Raw genomic sequence first — 17,062 nt, forward strand, 5'->3', positions numbered from 1 at the left:
ACTTACGGATGTAGGGCAAGAAATGAAGAAGAAAGGCGGAAAGTAAAGAAATAAATGGAAAGGAAGCCCTGGAAACGGAGTTAAGAGGACAGAGATAGCAGCACAATCGGATACTGAGCCAACATGATCAAAAAAACAGTCACCAGACAACAAAGGTAGAAAAAACTATTTTATTCAGGATTTATTAATTGGAATATGTTAGTTTTTGGAAATGTGCATCTGTGATATTTTTCATGTAAGTTTTAATTTTTGTAGTATTGCTACATACTGAGTCTGACTTCTTGAGGTAACTTTCCAGTTCAGTATTTTGCATTCATGTGTTTTTCAGGTGTGATCAAGGAAGGTGCAGTATTCTGCTAGCGTATAGTTTGCAGCCCTTTTTGTTTGTTTTTTTTTCACTAGGTTGTGCACTAGTGTTTTAGAGCCCGGTGTAATTACAGTTGCCTTTCCACGCCACGCATAAGGTTGTAGCTCGTCCTGTCCTTGGAATTAGTGCTGTTTATGGTTTGTTAAGGTTATGAGTGTGTTTTTGCACACGTTTGTGTATAGTGTTTTGCAGTGGAGAGATTGTGTGTTGGCCTTACTAAGGTGGCACCAAACATCGGAAAGGGTGTAGAGCCTAAATCATGACACACTCTCTCTAAAAGGGTGTTTTGTGGCTCTACATGAGAATTGTGATATTATGATCCCTTGCTAGCTTCATATTGTTGATAATCTGCTTTTCCGTATGGCTGGTATATTGGTGTATAAGGTATTAATTGTAACTTTTTTTTTCACTTTTTTTTTCTGTGTGTTGTCAGACAATTATGGATGACAGAGTCGGAGTCTTCTTGAGTCAGAGAGTTGTGGTATATATTTTAAAACAATTTTAATACCTTGGTGGTCTATATGTTTTTATATTGTACATTATATTTTACATATCACTTAATTTTATTGTATATCTTTTCATTTCATTTTTATTTTATTGCATATATGGGTTACAGAGTAATAGGGGAATTTGAAAGTACTGAATCTTTTCTTAATATTTTTCCTTTATTCTCCTTTGTTATGAGAATTGGAACTACTAATTGTAGTGGACTTGAACTGAATAATTTCTGGGGAGGTTTCATGATAGCATTGTGCTTATTATTTCAATCAGTTTTTTGTACAAGTTTAGCTTCATTTGTCTTTATTTGAAATTTCATAAATATGTTCTAAAAATGGAATAATTTTATCAATGGGGTGGAGCTAGGGTGGGGGCGGGGCTACGGTAGGGTGGGGCTAGGATGGGGGTGGGGCTAGGATGGGGCCCCACCAAATTGGTCTGCATAGGGCCCCGCACTTGCTAAGACCGGCCCTGCCCAGAAGTTAGCAAATTACTACATCGAGGGCTTTATGCAGAACTTTTCTCAAGACTGGGGGTTCTAAAGCATATGATGCAAGTCATGTTCCCCGCTACACTGAGACTGGAAGCCCAGGAGAACATTTGTGGTTTTGAAATCTCTTGCTTTTACTAACAGTGCATTTTGTTTTCTGAATCTTCCAGCAAACAGATGCCTACACCTATTCAGCTTATAAAGATTAACTTTGGTCTCTCTATAAGAGCACTAAAGTGCAACTCTCCATCATGTAATTTCAGATTTAATTGCCTTGGCCTGGTTGTGGTAATTATTAGAAGGCTCATTTCCTACAGATTAGAAGGGTAAGGGTAATCCAGATCTTATTGCAACCTGTCTGATCAGCTTCAGGGGGCACAGCTAGTCAGACCAGTTATTCCTTGGCACCAGAAGTAATCTTATTGGGTGTTTACAAGGTGTGTACAGTATTATTAAATCCTTAACTCTATTGTTTGTGTACTGTTGTAAATACAAAACTCTTTTGACTCATCTGATGGGTGAAAAGACAAAGGGGTGGTGGTATGCAGATTGTACAAGCTCTGAAAGTGCCATTGCTAAAAGACCAACCTGCCTTTGTAGGAGAAGGAAGTGTGCCAGCCCACATTGGCGCTGAATGGAAATTCTGAGTATATAAAATAGTGGCATGTTATCCTGAGAGGAATGAGTTTGTATCCTGATTCCCTCCCCCTTCAAAAACAACACATGCACACAAATGTCAGCAGGGCCGGTGCAACCGTAAGGCAAGACTAGGGTAGCATCTTCTTGAGGGCAACAAAAAGCTGCAGCAGGCAAAAAAAAAAAAAAAACCTCAAAGATCCATCAGCACCTACTGTATCCTGCAGTTTTTCTGAGGTGTCTGTGTGATCGTCATGATTAGTGAGTTTAATTATCAAAATCTTGGGGGGGGGGGAGGGCCTGAAAGTTAATTGAGGGAAGGAGAAAAGCTGAAGGGGTTACCAAACTGCCCACCACCCTTGCACTGTCTCTGAATACCAACATACTCCTTACCAAGTGGCCAGATATGCATGAAAATTAAGAATGTATCTAAATAATGTTTCAGATTCTTCGTACTAAGTTACATTGACTTAGTTTGCTATTATCTTGTGGCTTCCCTTTTCCAATCCTTCTGTATGTTGCAGAGACTTCAAAAGTGTGGTTTAGGTTCAACGTCATTGTCTTTGAAATGCTCCCCTTTATTTGGTTCCTCTGCTTTTCTGCACTTCTCCTTTGCATGTAAATGACTGTAAAAATAGGGGTTGGGGAAGGAAAGTTGCAGTACAGTACAATGCTGATTATCCGGACTATCTTCTGCAGGGGAAGTGGTCCGGATAATTGGGGAAAAAAAACTTTGGAATATTAAAACTGCTCATCAGAAGGATACAGCAGTGTCTGGAGTTGATAGAAAGAAGACCCCGCGAAGCTCCACTGAGTTGCGTGAGCCTCATATTGATGCACTTATATATAATCATGCATGACATGCAGGCACTCTCAATACAGTGGAGCTTCATGGGGGCTTCTGTTTATCCACCTCTGGACGGTTCCACATCCTGGTGAGCAATTTTAGTTTTTCAACTATCTGTGGAAAATGGAGATTAGATGGGGGGGGGGGGGTGATGCCAATCTGGATAATTGGTCATCCAGATGATCGGCGTTCGGATATTCAGTGTCCTACTGTGCTAATCTCTTCTTCAGTATACAGAAGTTTGTGGCAATCAGCAGTTGGATTCGTACTTAATTTGCGTTCAGAATGTCCCCACCACCAAACTCCTTAATGCTTTGTTTCAGGACATTGGAGCTTTAATTGATTTTTGTCAGTTGTCCAGAAATGGTATAAATCCAAAATTGTTTTTGTATAGCCAGCAGTTTAACTGGCCTGAACATTTTGGTTGTTGCTGTTACAGAAATGGCAGGGAGTAGATGAGTAGCTTTTGTTGATAATTAAAGGTTTTATTTTGCATGCTGCTGTCATCATCACTCCTTATTTGATAGATATACACCTGTGTTGTCCTATAGAAATATGCATCAGCAACTGTGCTCATGGAATAGCAAGTCATCTGTCCCTTTGGCTTTCTTAGCTCCACATAGTTTGATTGATAAGCCTTCCTCCTTCCCATGAGCTTGTCTTCTCCTCATCACTTCTGACTGGAATAGATAAATCCCTATTGACATTCAGCTCTTGTCCCCTAAGTCACTATATCCCAACCCATTGTTGGAGGCACTTCTAACCAGTCTGGCTCACAGGAAATACGCAATGAGTATGTTCATAAGACAGATTTACATACACCAGATCAGCAATGTGTGCAAAAATCTCTCATGCATATATTCATTGTGGATTTTCTGAAAACCAGATCAGTTGTGCATCCAAGGCTGAGTTGGAGGCTCACACAGTTTCATTAGAACTTATGATGAAAAATGAGCCTTGGTTTCCAGAATCCAAAAACTAATACCTGAACTGAAAATTGATGGTAGACTTCTTTTCCAGTGAATATGTAAATGTATTTATTTGAACCTTTTTATATTTTTCAGATTTGTAAAAGTAAAGCAAAGGAATCCCAGCAGCAGTATTACCACAGCCTGGCAGTACGTCAAAGCCTGGCAGTTAATTTTAATATCCAGCAGGACTGTGGGCACTTCCTAGCTGATGTGCCTGTTCGTTTGCTTCCTTGGGAGAATCCCAATATGGAGGAAGAGGAAGAAGAAGATGATGATGAAGATGGAGACGAAGCAAAAGAAGCATCAGACAAGGATAAAAGCAAAGCAGTGTCACCCAACATGGAGGCTGCAAGTAAAGACACCGCCAGCAGCCAGGGGACCATGAGCAAACAGCGTAGTCGTGTTGTGGTCATTACAAGAGAGGTCCCTTATCAAACAGTGGCTGATTTTGTGCAAGAATCTATAAGCCGACACACCAAGAACCCAGATTTGTATGAGAGGCAGGTGTGCCTCCTCCTGTTGCAGTTGTGCTCGGGATTGGAACACTTGAAACCATACCATGTCACACACTGTGACCTACGATTGGAGAACCTTTTGCTGGTTCACTGCCAGCTTCGAACTGGAGTGTTGAACTTTGAGCCCATAGAACCCAACCCCAGTATACCTTGTCCAGCTAGGCTGATAGTAAGCAATTTCTCCCAAGCCAAGCAGAAGAGTCACATGGTGGATCCAGAGGTCCTACGTGACCAGTCACGCTTGGCACCAGAGATCATTACTGCCACTCAGTACAAAAAATGTGATGAATTCCAGACAGGCATCCTCATTTATGAAATGTTGCACTTGCCCAATCCATTTGAAGAGAATCCAGATCTGAAAGAGAAAGAATACACCTGCACTGACCTGCCACCCATCCCTAATCGCTCACTGTACTCTCAAGGGCTCCAGCTACTGGCCAACTGCCTCCTGAACCCCAATCCGTCAGAGCGCATCTTGATCTCGGATGCCAAGGGAGTCTTGCGCTGTTTGCTATGGGGGCCACGTGAGGATTTATTCCAGACTCTAATTTCAGCCTCCACCCCTGAACAAAAGGATACAATGCTGCAGAACTGGTTGGACATCAAACGGACGCTGCTAATGATCAAATTTGCAGAGCGGTCCTTGGACAGGGAGAATGGGATCAGCCTAGAAGACTGGCTGTGCTCTCAGTATCTGGCATTTGCCACCCCAGACATACTCGGTCGCATTGTGAAAATTATGCAGCAGCGTTAAGCCATGTTAGCACAAGTTGTTGCTACTATATTTTCCCCACACATGTTCCCTATGCCCCTTTTCAAAGTTCTGTCAGAAGAAATGCTGAAAAGAATGAGAAGAGAGATTAATTTGTAGAGGGGGCTTTTTAAAAATAATTATCTCTTTGAATTGGCAACGTGACATTTTAAGCCCAAAATATTCCACTGTTTCAGAGCAGGCATTCTACTAGGGAAACTACGTTCTGGGAATATTTTTGTCATGGGTACAGAAAACAGGTAATACAGGTTAAAAGTAATGATGTGAAGGGGCTGAATTTTGCAGTGCCCTTTTTTTTTATATTGACTCTCACATCATAATTTAGCCATGTGTCACTACTGCCCAGTCAGGTTTAATTTTGAAAGATGATTCACCCCACCCTTTCATTTTACCTAAGTTCCACAAACCCCTTCCAGGTGGGCCCATTCCTTAGAGAAATAAACAACATTGGGATGATACTTTGGTTTCCATTAGATATTTCCCAACCCTGCTGACATTGAACAAATTTCAGAGAGACACCCAAGTACCTGCCTCCTCATCTGTTTTGGCGCTTGCACTGACTGTTCAAGCAGGATGGAGAAGGAAGAAGAATGTGTCAAGGAAGACTGACTTGTTATCAGACAGAAGGCATCTTTGTTTTGTTTGGCACTGCTTTGAATCCATTCTTAAATCCATGGATAGAGAAGATGAAAAATGGGTGTTCAGGAATGCCAGCAGCCTTCATCATTGAGCCTTCACTCCTATGGATATATGTGCAATTCTTGTGTTTTGTATTTTTATTCATTTTTAAACATTATGTATATTATAGTGTTTAAAGTTAACGTGAAATATTTTTACCCTAAAGCTAGGCCGGCAAGTCTGTATTCTTTTCCTCCCACTCTAGCACATAAATGCACACTGACTCATGTGCTTATTAAGTGAAATTTTCAATTTTTTTTTTTGTTTTATTGTGAGAAGTGTGAGAAATAGGTTTACATTTAATACTGAAAGAAAATCACCACTTTTTATTTTAAATCTACAGTATATGCTTCCAAAGACCCCCAGCTATGTGAGAACACACAGATATCCCCTGTGGATATTGAAGCAACCAGAACACATACCAGCACAATGGTGTTACAAACAACTAGGTTCATTACCTTCATCCAAATACCATAGTGTTAACTGCGCAGTAATTTTTAAAATCTCTCTCTCTCTCTCTCTCTCTCTATAGATAGATAGAAGATAGGCATGGCCTTTTAAAGAAAAATTTTATTTCTGAAATGTATTTGTCACTTACTCAGGAGGCCTCACAGGAAGATAACATTAATGAGAAGTTTATAATATAGAATATATCTATAAAGGAAAATTAAAAGCCCAGAGAGAGAGCTGATGTACTGTAATGCTGGTGGTGCTGTTTTTCTCTGAATTTATGCAGTAAAACATTAACGTGTGGTGAGGTTTGACCACAACCATACCTCTGATTGCAAAGTAAATCCGTATAAAGTGTGAATAAGTTGATATTGTGCGGTCCCCAATCTGAGTGCCTTAATGTGAAGATAAAGCTGAAGCAGTGGTGTTTAAATGTACAGTCGTCTTTGCTTTTAAATAGTTTGACTGCCTTATGACAGGCTGCAACAAAAATAAATGCCATAGTGGTAGCTAATCTTTAAATACTGGACCTCTCTTCTTTGCTCCTTTGCCATAATGCAGCTGCCCCCACCATTAAGAGATTCAGATTGCTTAATCTTTCATCACTATTTTACTTTTAGGGAAGAATCCATGCACTACCCTTACTGCTGATGATAGAGCTTTGTATTTCTGCAAAAAGGCAGCAGGTGTTTGCACTGACCCTCTGTGAAATGCAACTGTATAATACCACAGTATGTGCATACAACAGGGCATTCCAGATCTCTCCTGGAGCCCTCACAACCAGAATATCCACCATGAATATGCATAAGATCTGTAAATTTCTCATTCATATTTATCATGGAGATCCTAAACACTTGACAGGATTGCTGTGGAAACTCTTGGCATACAAAGTGGCTTATAAGCAAATCAAAAAGTCTCTCTACTATTTGCAAACTAAGGCAAAATCTGGAGCACTTTACACTCGCTTTTGCTACCAAGAATGTCATAAATGTGTCCTGTTTGGAAAGTGACTTTTGTAAGGCTACTTTCAACATGGCAGCTTCCCTGAAAACCTATACAAAGAATGTAGTGATTAGATGACTGAAATGTACAAATACTCAGCTTTATCTAGGATGAGCTCGTCCTGTAAAAACTTGAAACACTGCACAGGAATGAGTTGTGGTTTTTTTTTTTTTTTAGTTCTGCAGATTGGATAAAAATATAAGTGAAAGGGCACTGCCTTAATCCTGTGCTATTTGATTCCCTCACTCTATACCCTGTGCTTCGGATTATAGAAAACAACTCCCCACCCCAGGACGTCTTAACAACATTGCTTAAACACTGGCTACTCCTACCCTAGTACATTCCTACTGACTTTTCTCTATATTGATACATACATGTAAAACCATTCTTACTTCTTCATGAACCTGATTATACTTACCTACAGTAATTCAATATTCAGTGTAATATTTAGGGGTTCATTTTCAAAGCTCTTTAGACTTACAAAGTTCCATAGATTACTATCCTGCTTATAATCGAAAGAGAAAAACACCTATATTGTGACCAAAATCGGGAGATGGGCGTCTTTCTCCCGTGGGCGCCCAAATCGGTATAATCGAAAGCCGATTTTGGGCGTTTCCAACTGCAATCCGTCGCAGAAACGGGTAAAGTTGATGGGGGCGTGTCGGAGGCGTGGTGAAGGCGGAACTGGGGCGTGGTTATCAGCCAAGGAGAGATGGGCGTCTTTAGCTGATAATCGGAGGGAAAAAGGCGTTTTTACCACGATTTTGGGTCACTTTTTTTGGGCCCTTTTTTTTTCACAAACAGGTCCCAAAAAAGTGCCCCAACTGACCAGATGACCACTGGAGGGAATCGGGGATGACCTCCCCTGGACTCCCCCAGTGGTCACTAACCCCCTCCCACCAAAAAAAACCCACTTTAAAAACTTTTTTTTCTAGCCTGTATGCCAGCCTCAAATGCCGTACCCACCTCCATGACAGCAGAATGTGTTCTATCCTGTGACAGCCTTTCCCTGGTTCTGATGTGGCTCTCGGGTGAGTGTGACACCTTTTCTGTTATGCGCACTGCAGAGTCACATCAGCAATGCATTGTCGTGGGTGTAGGGTATTGGGCTCCGTGATTCCAGTAGCTTGTGTTAAATGCTCACGATGTTGGTAGTTGGTAGGCTCTACTCCCATGGTGCTTTTCCCCCTGCTTACTGGGTCAGAGTGTGCCCTGTTTTGTTTCCGGTAGTCCATGAGGTAGTAGCCATTTTTGTAAGCCAGTTTTAGATCCCTTTCACGTGTTAGCCACGTTACAGAACTTAGTTCTTACCTTGAATATGGCTGAAAGAGGGCATTGTACACCATTCTGCCAGCTCTGACCTACTGCTAATCTCAGTACCAGGGAGACTCTTTGCCAGTGGGGCACAACCTCTGATCTGCAGTTAACTGTGAGTAAGCGTGCTTATTCCAATAAAGGACGTTTTCGGAGAGATTAGTCTTCAGGTGTCAACTGCTGTGCCAATGTTATATAGCAGCAACAAGTCCTAGAGGCCTGCGTGTATGCAGGTCCCTGGAGCACTTTTAGTGGGTACCTCAGTGCACTTCAGCCAGTTGGACCCAGGCCCATCCCCCCACCTGTAACACTTGTGCTGGTAAATGGGAGGCCTCCAAAACCCACTGTACCCACATGTAGGTGCCCCTTCACCCCTAAGAGCTATGGTAGTGTTGTACATTTGTGGATAGTGGGTTTTGGGGGAGGGGGGTTGGGTGCTCAGCACCCGTGGTAAGGGAGCTCTATGCATGTGGGAGCGTTGTCTGAAGTCCACCGCACTGACCTCTAGGGTGCCCAATTGGTGTCCTGGCATGTCAGGGGGGCGAGTGTACTATGAATCGTGGCCCCTCCCACAACCAAATGGCTCGGATTAGGACATTTTTGAGCTGGGCGTTTTTAGTTTCCATTATCGCTAAAAAAAACAAATGCCCAGCTGAAAAACGTCCATTTTTTCGAAAATACGGTCTGTCCCGCCTCTTCACGTACCCGTTTTCAGACATAGACGCCCATGGAGATAGGTGTTCGCGTTCGATTATGCCCCTCCACGTAACTTTGTAAATCCAAGTGCTTTGGAAATAGTCGTTTTAATGTACTTAGTGACAGCTTATTAAGGTACAGCTTAGCTACTCATTCCTTTTCATTTGTCTAGTTTTATGTTCTTACAGCCATGGCCAGCGGCATACCTTCCTTATATGGCACCCGGGGAGGAGCACAACCCCCTCCTCCAAGCAAGGGAGTGGGTGGAGCAGATGCGTGCAGTCAGCTCTAACGGTCCCCTGCCCCCTCAGACGTCAACTTTCTGCTCTGGGAAGTGGACCAGCAGAGCCAACAGCGTGCGCCTGCTCCGCGCACCCTCTCACTGCCAGCATCCAGGGCAATCCAGGGCTTGAATGCCCTAGGTACCATGGTGGGAAGGGCAGTCAATAATTGCCTGAGTACCCCACGCATCAGCAATTTCTTGCGCTGTCTTCCTCTCAGTCTTCCAGCTGAAATCCCTCCCCCTTTCTCTACCTGCTTGTGCTGTCTTCTCTGCAGTGTGATCCTGCAAGTCCCATAGTTATAGGGGACTTACTTGGCACAGTGTATTCATACTTCAAAGACAGCAGAGGAAGAGACAAACAAGATGTACAGCTCTACTGTTGTGGGGGGGGGGGGGGGGAGAGAGGAAGAATATCACACTGAAGTGAAGGGGAAGGGTGGAGAAAAATGCACAAGTAGGGGATAAGGCTAGGGCAAGTTATTTTGTTGTAGACCCCACATCTTAAAAGTCAGCCGTGCTTAATTTGTTATAGATTAGCGAGCAATGTTCACTTAGCCCTGTTTCAAAATCCAGTATGAAGTTAAAACTTTTTTTGTTCCTGTAGGCATACAGTCAGCAGGTTCTGTATGAGAAGCGACAGAAGATACATTTTTAATCAGTTGGACCAAACTTTCATCTTATATAAAACATCAGATTTTGTTCATCTTGTGAATGATAGTGGTTTTGTAAGCTTGTATTTATACTAATTTAGCAAAGCAAACACTATGGTGGCCACTTTAACCCTATACAGTAGAATGACCTGTTGCTTCCTCTCCCCAACCCCGTAAATCACTCCCCTAGCTCATGACCATCATCTCAGGCCTGACCACCAAGGGCTCTGAGGACCCTAAGGGATGACACTTTCCTTGCTGCATTAGGATTATTTTTGCGTACATACATCACCTGAAAATGTTGCTAGATAGACTTCATGTCCTGTACTATGCCATTGCAGTAGATGCCAAAATCAAGTGCCACTTGGTAGCTGATGTATCCTTTGAGCTTTCCTGCAGTTTACCCTAACCCTGTTGTAATTAATGCACTGATCTCCCACATGATCAAGCACACTTGTTCAGCATCCATGCTGTTTCTCCTCTTCCAGATATTTCAGGTTTCCATAAGTCTGAACATATCCTCTAGAGTATCAACCAAGAGTGGCAAGCAGAAGCAGCCTCATTTATGAATGTAATCCTGAAAATGAGGGGCTTGGTGCCACTGCTATAATTTACAAAACCTGAAGTCATCAGCTCATTCTTCTAAGATGATGAAAGCAGCAGTTATGCATAGATCACTCAGCTCTGTATTTGGACCTGTTTATTGTGATACACCCATGCACTTTTTTAATAAATCACAAAAGAAATACTGAGATGAAATCAGAATATCAGTATTGTGTAAATATGTATTTGTTAAATGTTCTTTAATAGTTATTTTCTTTTATAATGCAAAATTGTTTTTTTTAATCATACTCTTAAAAAAAAAATAAATATGAAGGTGGTAATTCCAGAATAAGAACATATGAGTGGCATGATCAAGAATGGCTACAGTTAACCTACTGCCCAATGACTAATAAGAAATCCAAACCTAGTTGTTCATCGTAGAATGGAACTAACTTCCTGTGGCAGGAATTGGCACAGTTCACCACTGATACAAAGGAATTAAACATGTTAGTCATTCATGTGATGTGCCTCTCCATAGTAGACCTTAGGTAGAACAATAAGATTATATGGATCAGAGGAAGATTTGGATTGGAACATGAGACCTGGTAGAAACAAGAAGGTGAGGTATGTGTAGAATTTTAAACTCTGTTTTTGACTTTCAGTAGATGCATGGTATGCCTGGTATTCACAAGGCCTTGAAACATTGCAAATCTGCAACAGGTGCTCTTTCTCCAGAGATTCAAATGATGTCCTAGATTTGTAATTTGTTTTGACTTATTAATGCACAACTGTATTGCACAGTTTTCTCCTTAGAACATGACAGGTTTTGAGTGGTTCCTTGACCTTTTCACCAAGCTTAATCCAGAATCCATGCTCAGTTCTCATCTTTATATTCCAATTATTTGTCCTTTAATCAGTATATTTTTGCTAGTTTACAGTTGGTACCCCATGTGCCATCAGTATCAGGGTATATCTTCGCTTCCTAACCTTTGTGTTAGGAGAGAAATGAAAATGCACATTCTTCTCCCCTCCAAATTTCTTGAAAGCAACTGTCTGAAATAGTGTTTTACCCAACAAAGAGCTCAATTTAGCACCAGGCTAGACTGAAGTAAGCTGGATTTAAAATTTAAAACTGGAACTTTAAATGTTAAACACTAAACAGCATGTGTGAATAGAATTTACTTTGCTCAATGGTATTATCTATGCAAAACATAGATCAGCAAAAGTTTAAAGTATTTAAAAAATTAATTATATTAATATTCGGCCTACCACCTGGCGTCCCCTCTCTTCTGCTGTGCACACATAAAATTTATTAAAGTAACAGTGCCTTACATTTGTTTGAAGTTCTACCTTATTTTTCATAGCAGTATCTATTATGCTCTTTTGATTGTCCATCTCAGTTGGAACTTGGTTCTTCTGGGCTAAGGCACCATGAGCCTTCATTTGGAATTAGATGGGATTTTCACCCTTTTTTTTTTTTTTTTTTAATAAATCTCTTAGCCAGCCCAGGCACTGCAGCAACATTCAGGCACCAAGTCTGACTGCAAAGTATTGCCCTTGTACAGTAGTTGAGATACAAGAAAGCAGGTACTAGGGGATGGGAATAAAGCCCAAATCGTCACATACTACTGCCCTGAGCCACCAGTTTTAACTGAAGCCTATGTTAATTTTCTTACTAATCTAGCCAGTTTGATTCTCTTTTTGTGCAATTATGCTGCATAGAGAAGAGGTGTTCCTGCTCATTTTTATTGCAGGTCTTGTGTTAACATCCTGGTTAACGCAGAAGCACTTAGCACCTTCTATTTAGGAGACTGTAAGTGGTTCAGCATTTGCTGTCCATTAGGCAGTTAGTGTGTGGTAAGTGTAACATGCTAGCTTGCTAACACTTCAGTGCCTACTCCCTGCCTGTGCCACACCCCTGAGAGAAAAATTGCAAAAATAAAAAAAATCAGTAACATGGTTTAATAACAAACACAACCCCATAATGCAATCACACTGTAGGCTGTTCCTGTGCATTAAAGGGTCCATTTACTAAGGCACACTTACAGATTTAGGGGGTGTTTTACTTAGGTGCGATAAAAATCAGCTGTCAGTAAACGCCAACATGCCCATTACATTCATATGGGCATATTGGTATTTACCGCCAGCTGATTTCTACTGCGAACTAAAAAATGCTGCCATGGCTTAGTAAAAGCCCCCACAGCGCAAACTAAATGATAAGACACCCATAGGAACATAATGGGCGTCTTTATCATTTAGCGCATGCTAAATCTGTTAGTGCGCCTTAGTAAAAGGGCCCTGTAGTGTTTCTAAGGGGATCAGAAGTGCTGTTTTTCTTATTTAAGCAAAAGGGAAGAAATCCTTTAGTACCCAAGTTCAGTCTTCAAGACCCTCAACCAAATTTAGTTTTCTTGAATCATACACATATTTAGAACAATTTTTACAGAGGCTAAGCTAAGATTCTGTAATCACAAAGCAGTTGTGCCTAAAGAGTGCAGTAATTATGCTTTAATTGTTCTTTGGTGTGTTTGGTTTTCCTTTCCTTTTTCCATATATTTTTAACTATTTCTTTACATTGTTTTGATGTATTTGCTAAAAAAAAGCGATTCATCAAGCATAAATAAACATAAGCTAAGGAACTCCCCAGTTGGCTACAAAACTATAGAATGACACGGGGACAAAGTTTGTCCCGCACCTCGTCCCCACAAGCTCTGTCCCCATCCCTGCCTTCTCACCGCAAGGTCTGACCCATCTGCAGAATATTCTGTACAACTGTACAATATTTCTGACCCATTCTTTTAGCCAGAGAGACTTAGAAGTCTCTCTGAATAAAAGAATAAGTCAGAAATATTGTTAAATGATACATTAAAGAAGTTCTTCATGGGAGGGGGGAGAAAAGGGAAGGAGGTTACCAAACAGGGGAGGAAAACTTCAGTGCTCATATTAATGATATCAAACTGTTCATATTAAATTTTCATATTGACAAAGCAACTTTAAAAGTATTAAATGGCATGATGTTTCTTAATAAAATTAGTTCAGGAAGTGTGGGGAACAGGTGGTGAATAAAAGCTCTATATTAAGCAGGGGTGTAGATAGACCTCGCTGTGGGAGAGGGCCAGAGCCCAAGGTGGGGGGAGCACATTTTGGTCTACCCCCCCGGTCACTCCCCACCCATTGCCTCAGCAAATATCTTGACTGGTGGGGGGGGGTCCCCAACCCCCGCCAGCTGAAGCGTTCTCCAGCGCCACCACGTTGCCTGCCCTGCTCTGTCTTCCCCTCACGTCCTGCACTCTCCTTTTAGTGAAACTGAGGAGAAGACAGAGACCAGTGCTGGACAATGCTTCAGCTGGTGGAGGTTGGGGACCTCTGCCAGCAAAACCACTGATATTAGGTTGTAGATTTGTGATATATTTGTAATGTTCACAACAAAAACAAATCCTTCATGAAGGTGATGCAGAAAATAGATTTCTACTTTAGTATTGATTACCATATTTTTACAACTTGACCTCTACGGCCAACATTATTTACCCTTCTACAGAGGGTGCTATTACCCACATTCCATTCCCTAAATGGTAGTCTGAAAGAATCTCACTATCATTCTCCCTCACAGCTAAGCCTGATATGCTCACCCCAAGCTAGGCATCTTCCATTGCAAACAGAGTACTCGACTTTTGGAAAGAGAAAAAAAAAAGCCTGTATTCTGTGCCTTCCTTTGTTCTTCCTTCCCTTACCTTTCTCCCCGTCATGACAGGAGATTTCCTATAGGCCTGTTCCGGGGCTTTCCCTCCTCTGGTGCCTGCCTTCTGCTGTAACTTCCTGTTTCACAAAACAGAAAGTTGCATCAGAAGGCAGGAGTCTGCAGAGGAGGGAAGGCCCCGGAGCAGGCCTATGGGGGATCTCCTTAGCGTTGCGACAGGGAGGGAAGAACAAAGGAAGGAGGGACAGAGTTGACACCGGACATGTGGTAATCAGTTTTTATTTTTTACCATGGGAGCAATGTTTTTACTTCTCCCATGTGGTGGTAAAAAGTTTTGCTCCCGCAGTAAACCGTGGCAAAAAATTTTTTTTTTACTGTGGATTTACCGGAGTTTACAATGGGTCTCTGTCCCCGTGTCATTCTCTACTACAGACCCTGTGTGCTTTTAGCCAGAAAGGAAGAGACCACATGAGGTGTGGAGGTGCACTAGAGCCCCACAACAGAAGTCCAATGGGAACAACAGAGAAGGAGTGGGGAGGTAGGCTCTTTCCAAACACAGAGACGGACATACGATTAGAAATAGTTTATTGGTAACATCAAACAAATATATGACTCAACACAGCTGTGTTTCGGCACCGTAGCACCTTCTTCAGGAGTCTTATGAAGGACTATGATGTTAAAATCCAGCTAAATATATAGTGCAAGTGGGACCACAGTCCACAATCCAGATTGAGTAACTTCTGCAAGCAGAATATGCAGTCTCAAAAGACTGCATATTCTGCTCACAGAACTTACTCAGATCTGGATTGTGGACTGTGGTCCCACTTGCACTATATATTTAGCTGGATTTTAACATCATAGTCCTTCATAAGACTCCTGAAGAAGGTGCTACGGTGCCGAAACACAGCTGTTGAGTCATATATTTGTTTGATGTTACCAGTAAACTATTTCTAATCGTATGTCTGTCTCTGCATTTGGAAAGAGCCTACCTTCCCACTCCTCTGCTTTTAGCCAGAGGCAACTCCAAGCATGGGTGGGTAGGTGTGTTTAGATAAAGGAAGAAATTATATATAACGTAAAATGTGTGTTTGTAGCTTTGCCCTGCTCATCAGCCCACAGACAAAAAAGGTGCGGAGAAGGCAGGTAGCTTTGTATCCATTCAAGTGTTGAGATCTACAGAATTGTCCCCATTATGAACATTCATTGTGGATAGCTTTAAAACCAGAACAGGGCAAGGATCATGTTTGGGAATCTGTTTTAGGCCTATATGTGGCCATCTCTGGGAAAACATGACTAAAGTTACCAGAAACAAAAAATTAGGTTTAAGTGAATCCTATTAGAGCAAATAATTTGCAATACAAAAATCCAAACCCCATCCTTTTTTGTGAAAAAGATTTAAAAAAAAGTTACAGAAGGACTGTTATTTAAATGTAATTTGTTAATTCTCCCAAATTTTAATAAAGACTTCAATTAAAAACAAAAAAAAAGTTACAGGAGTTCAAACGTGTGACATCTTTTGGACCCATAACATGAGAATCAGCCATTCTCAATATTTTGGATCCGTGACTTTAATCATGTTTTCCCAGAAATGGTCACATATGTTAAATGCTACAGGATTCCAGTATAGTGTTGACAAACGAAAAAGAGTTCAAAAGATGGGAGAGAACCAGGGGTGTAATGATCACATATATATTATGAAAATTCAGATTTGTAATTCAGAATTCACAGGACTGAAATAAATTATTGCCTTTTAAGAAAACAATAGTTAATGTATAGCAGGTAGTGAACAATCTTCATCTTCCTGTTTTTAGAAGGCAATTTAATGAAGTTAATGAGTTGATACATTTTATAATATAAAATTATTGGCTTATTTTAGGAAGCCGTAGTTACGCCTAGTGACAATATGTGCTTTTGACCTCTAGGGTCCAGAAATGTAATGGTTGGTATGCACTCCCTTGGAGTCAGTATTTTTCCACTATGAACATATCATCAGGACATATTAACTGTTTCTTTATACTATCTACAGTATAATAGCACAAAAGTTATAATTTACTGACCACAGTTACAACATAACATATATTTTAACTTCATAAGACTTTTACCAATGGTAAGCAACTTTATCTATGGTAAATTCTTCAAAGCAATTAGTTGTTAATTCAATAAAGATCCATCATGGAAGCTGGTAGCTTTTATAGGGAATTCAGGTCTTCTATCACTTTGGGCCTAATTTTAAATACAAGGCACACAACGGAGGCATCTTAAAGCCATTTTTAAATCCAGTTTACTGACTTGTATCCGAGTATATTATTGTTTTCCCCTTCTGTAAGGGAAGTTATTTCACCAGTTCAGCAGAAGTCTGCCTTTAAACTTCACTAAACATTGATATGTTCTATGAATTGTATTCTTCCGCACAGTAAGTGCACTGCAGTTGGTTCTTTTGTTTTATGCTCTATTGAATGTATTATTGCAGAATCCACTGCAGGATTTTTTTTTTTTTTGAGATTTAAAAAAAAATAAAGCATTTAAAGAAGACACAGTTTTCTGTTTTACTCTTGTGTTTCAATGTAAGATACTATTTTGTTATGCTGTATTTGCCAACTTTTGTAGTTTGACCAGCAGTTTACAAAGTCATCCAATATATAATGACAATTAC

General features: G+C 40.9%; 1 protein-coding gene and 1 long non-coding RNA gene across 2 annotated transcripts in view; one reads left to right on the plus strand and one right to left on the minus strand.

The window, feature by feature from the left end:
* Window positions 1–5,953, plus strand: part of PEAK1 (pseudopodium enriched atypical kinase 1) — a 393,758-nt gene extending 387,805 nt beyond the window's left edge. The window contains exon 7 of the mRNA XM_030186920.1: window positions 3,903–5,953. Coding sequence (XP_030042780.1) covers window positions 3,903–5,078 — 1,176 coding nt within the window. The 3' untranslated portion in view covers window positions 5,079–5,953. The remainder of the gene's footprint in view (window positions 1–3,902) is intronic.
* A 100-nt stretch (window positions 5,954–6,053) lies between these two features.
* On the minus strand, window positions 6,054–8,257 carry LOC115457520. Its single transcript, XR_003939969.1, has 2 exons — window positions 8,227–8,257; window positions 6,054–7,035 (listed from the first exon to the last, which is right to left on the minus strand). It is a non-coding gene; the product is annotated as an uncharacterized LOC115457520 (long non-coding RNA).
* Window positions 8,258–17,062: the final 8,805 nt, after the last annotated feature.

Source organism: Microcaecilia unicolor, chromosome 1 (genome assembly GCF_901765095.1).
Source record: "Microcaecilia unicolor chromosome 1, aMicUni1.1, whole genome shotgun sequence".
Classification (NCBI taxonomy): Eukaryota; Metazoa; Chordata; class Amphibia; order Gymnophiona; family Siphonopidae; genus Microcaecilia; species Microcaecilia unicolor.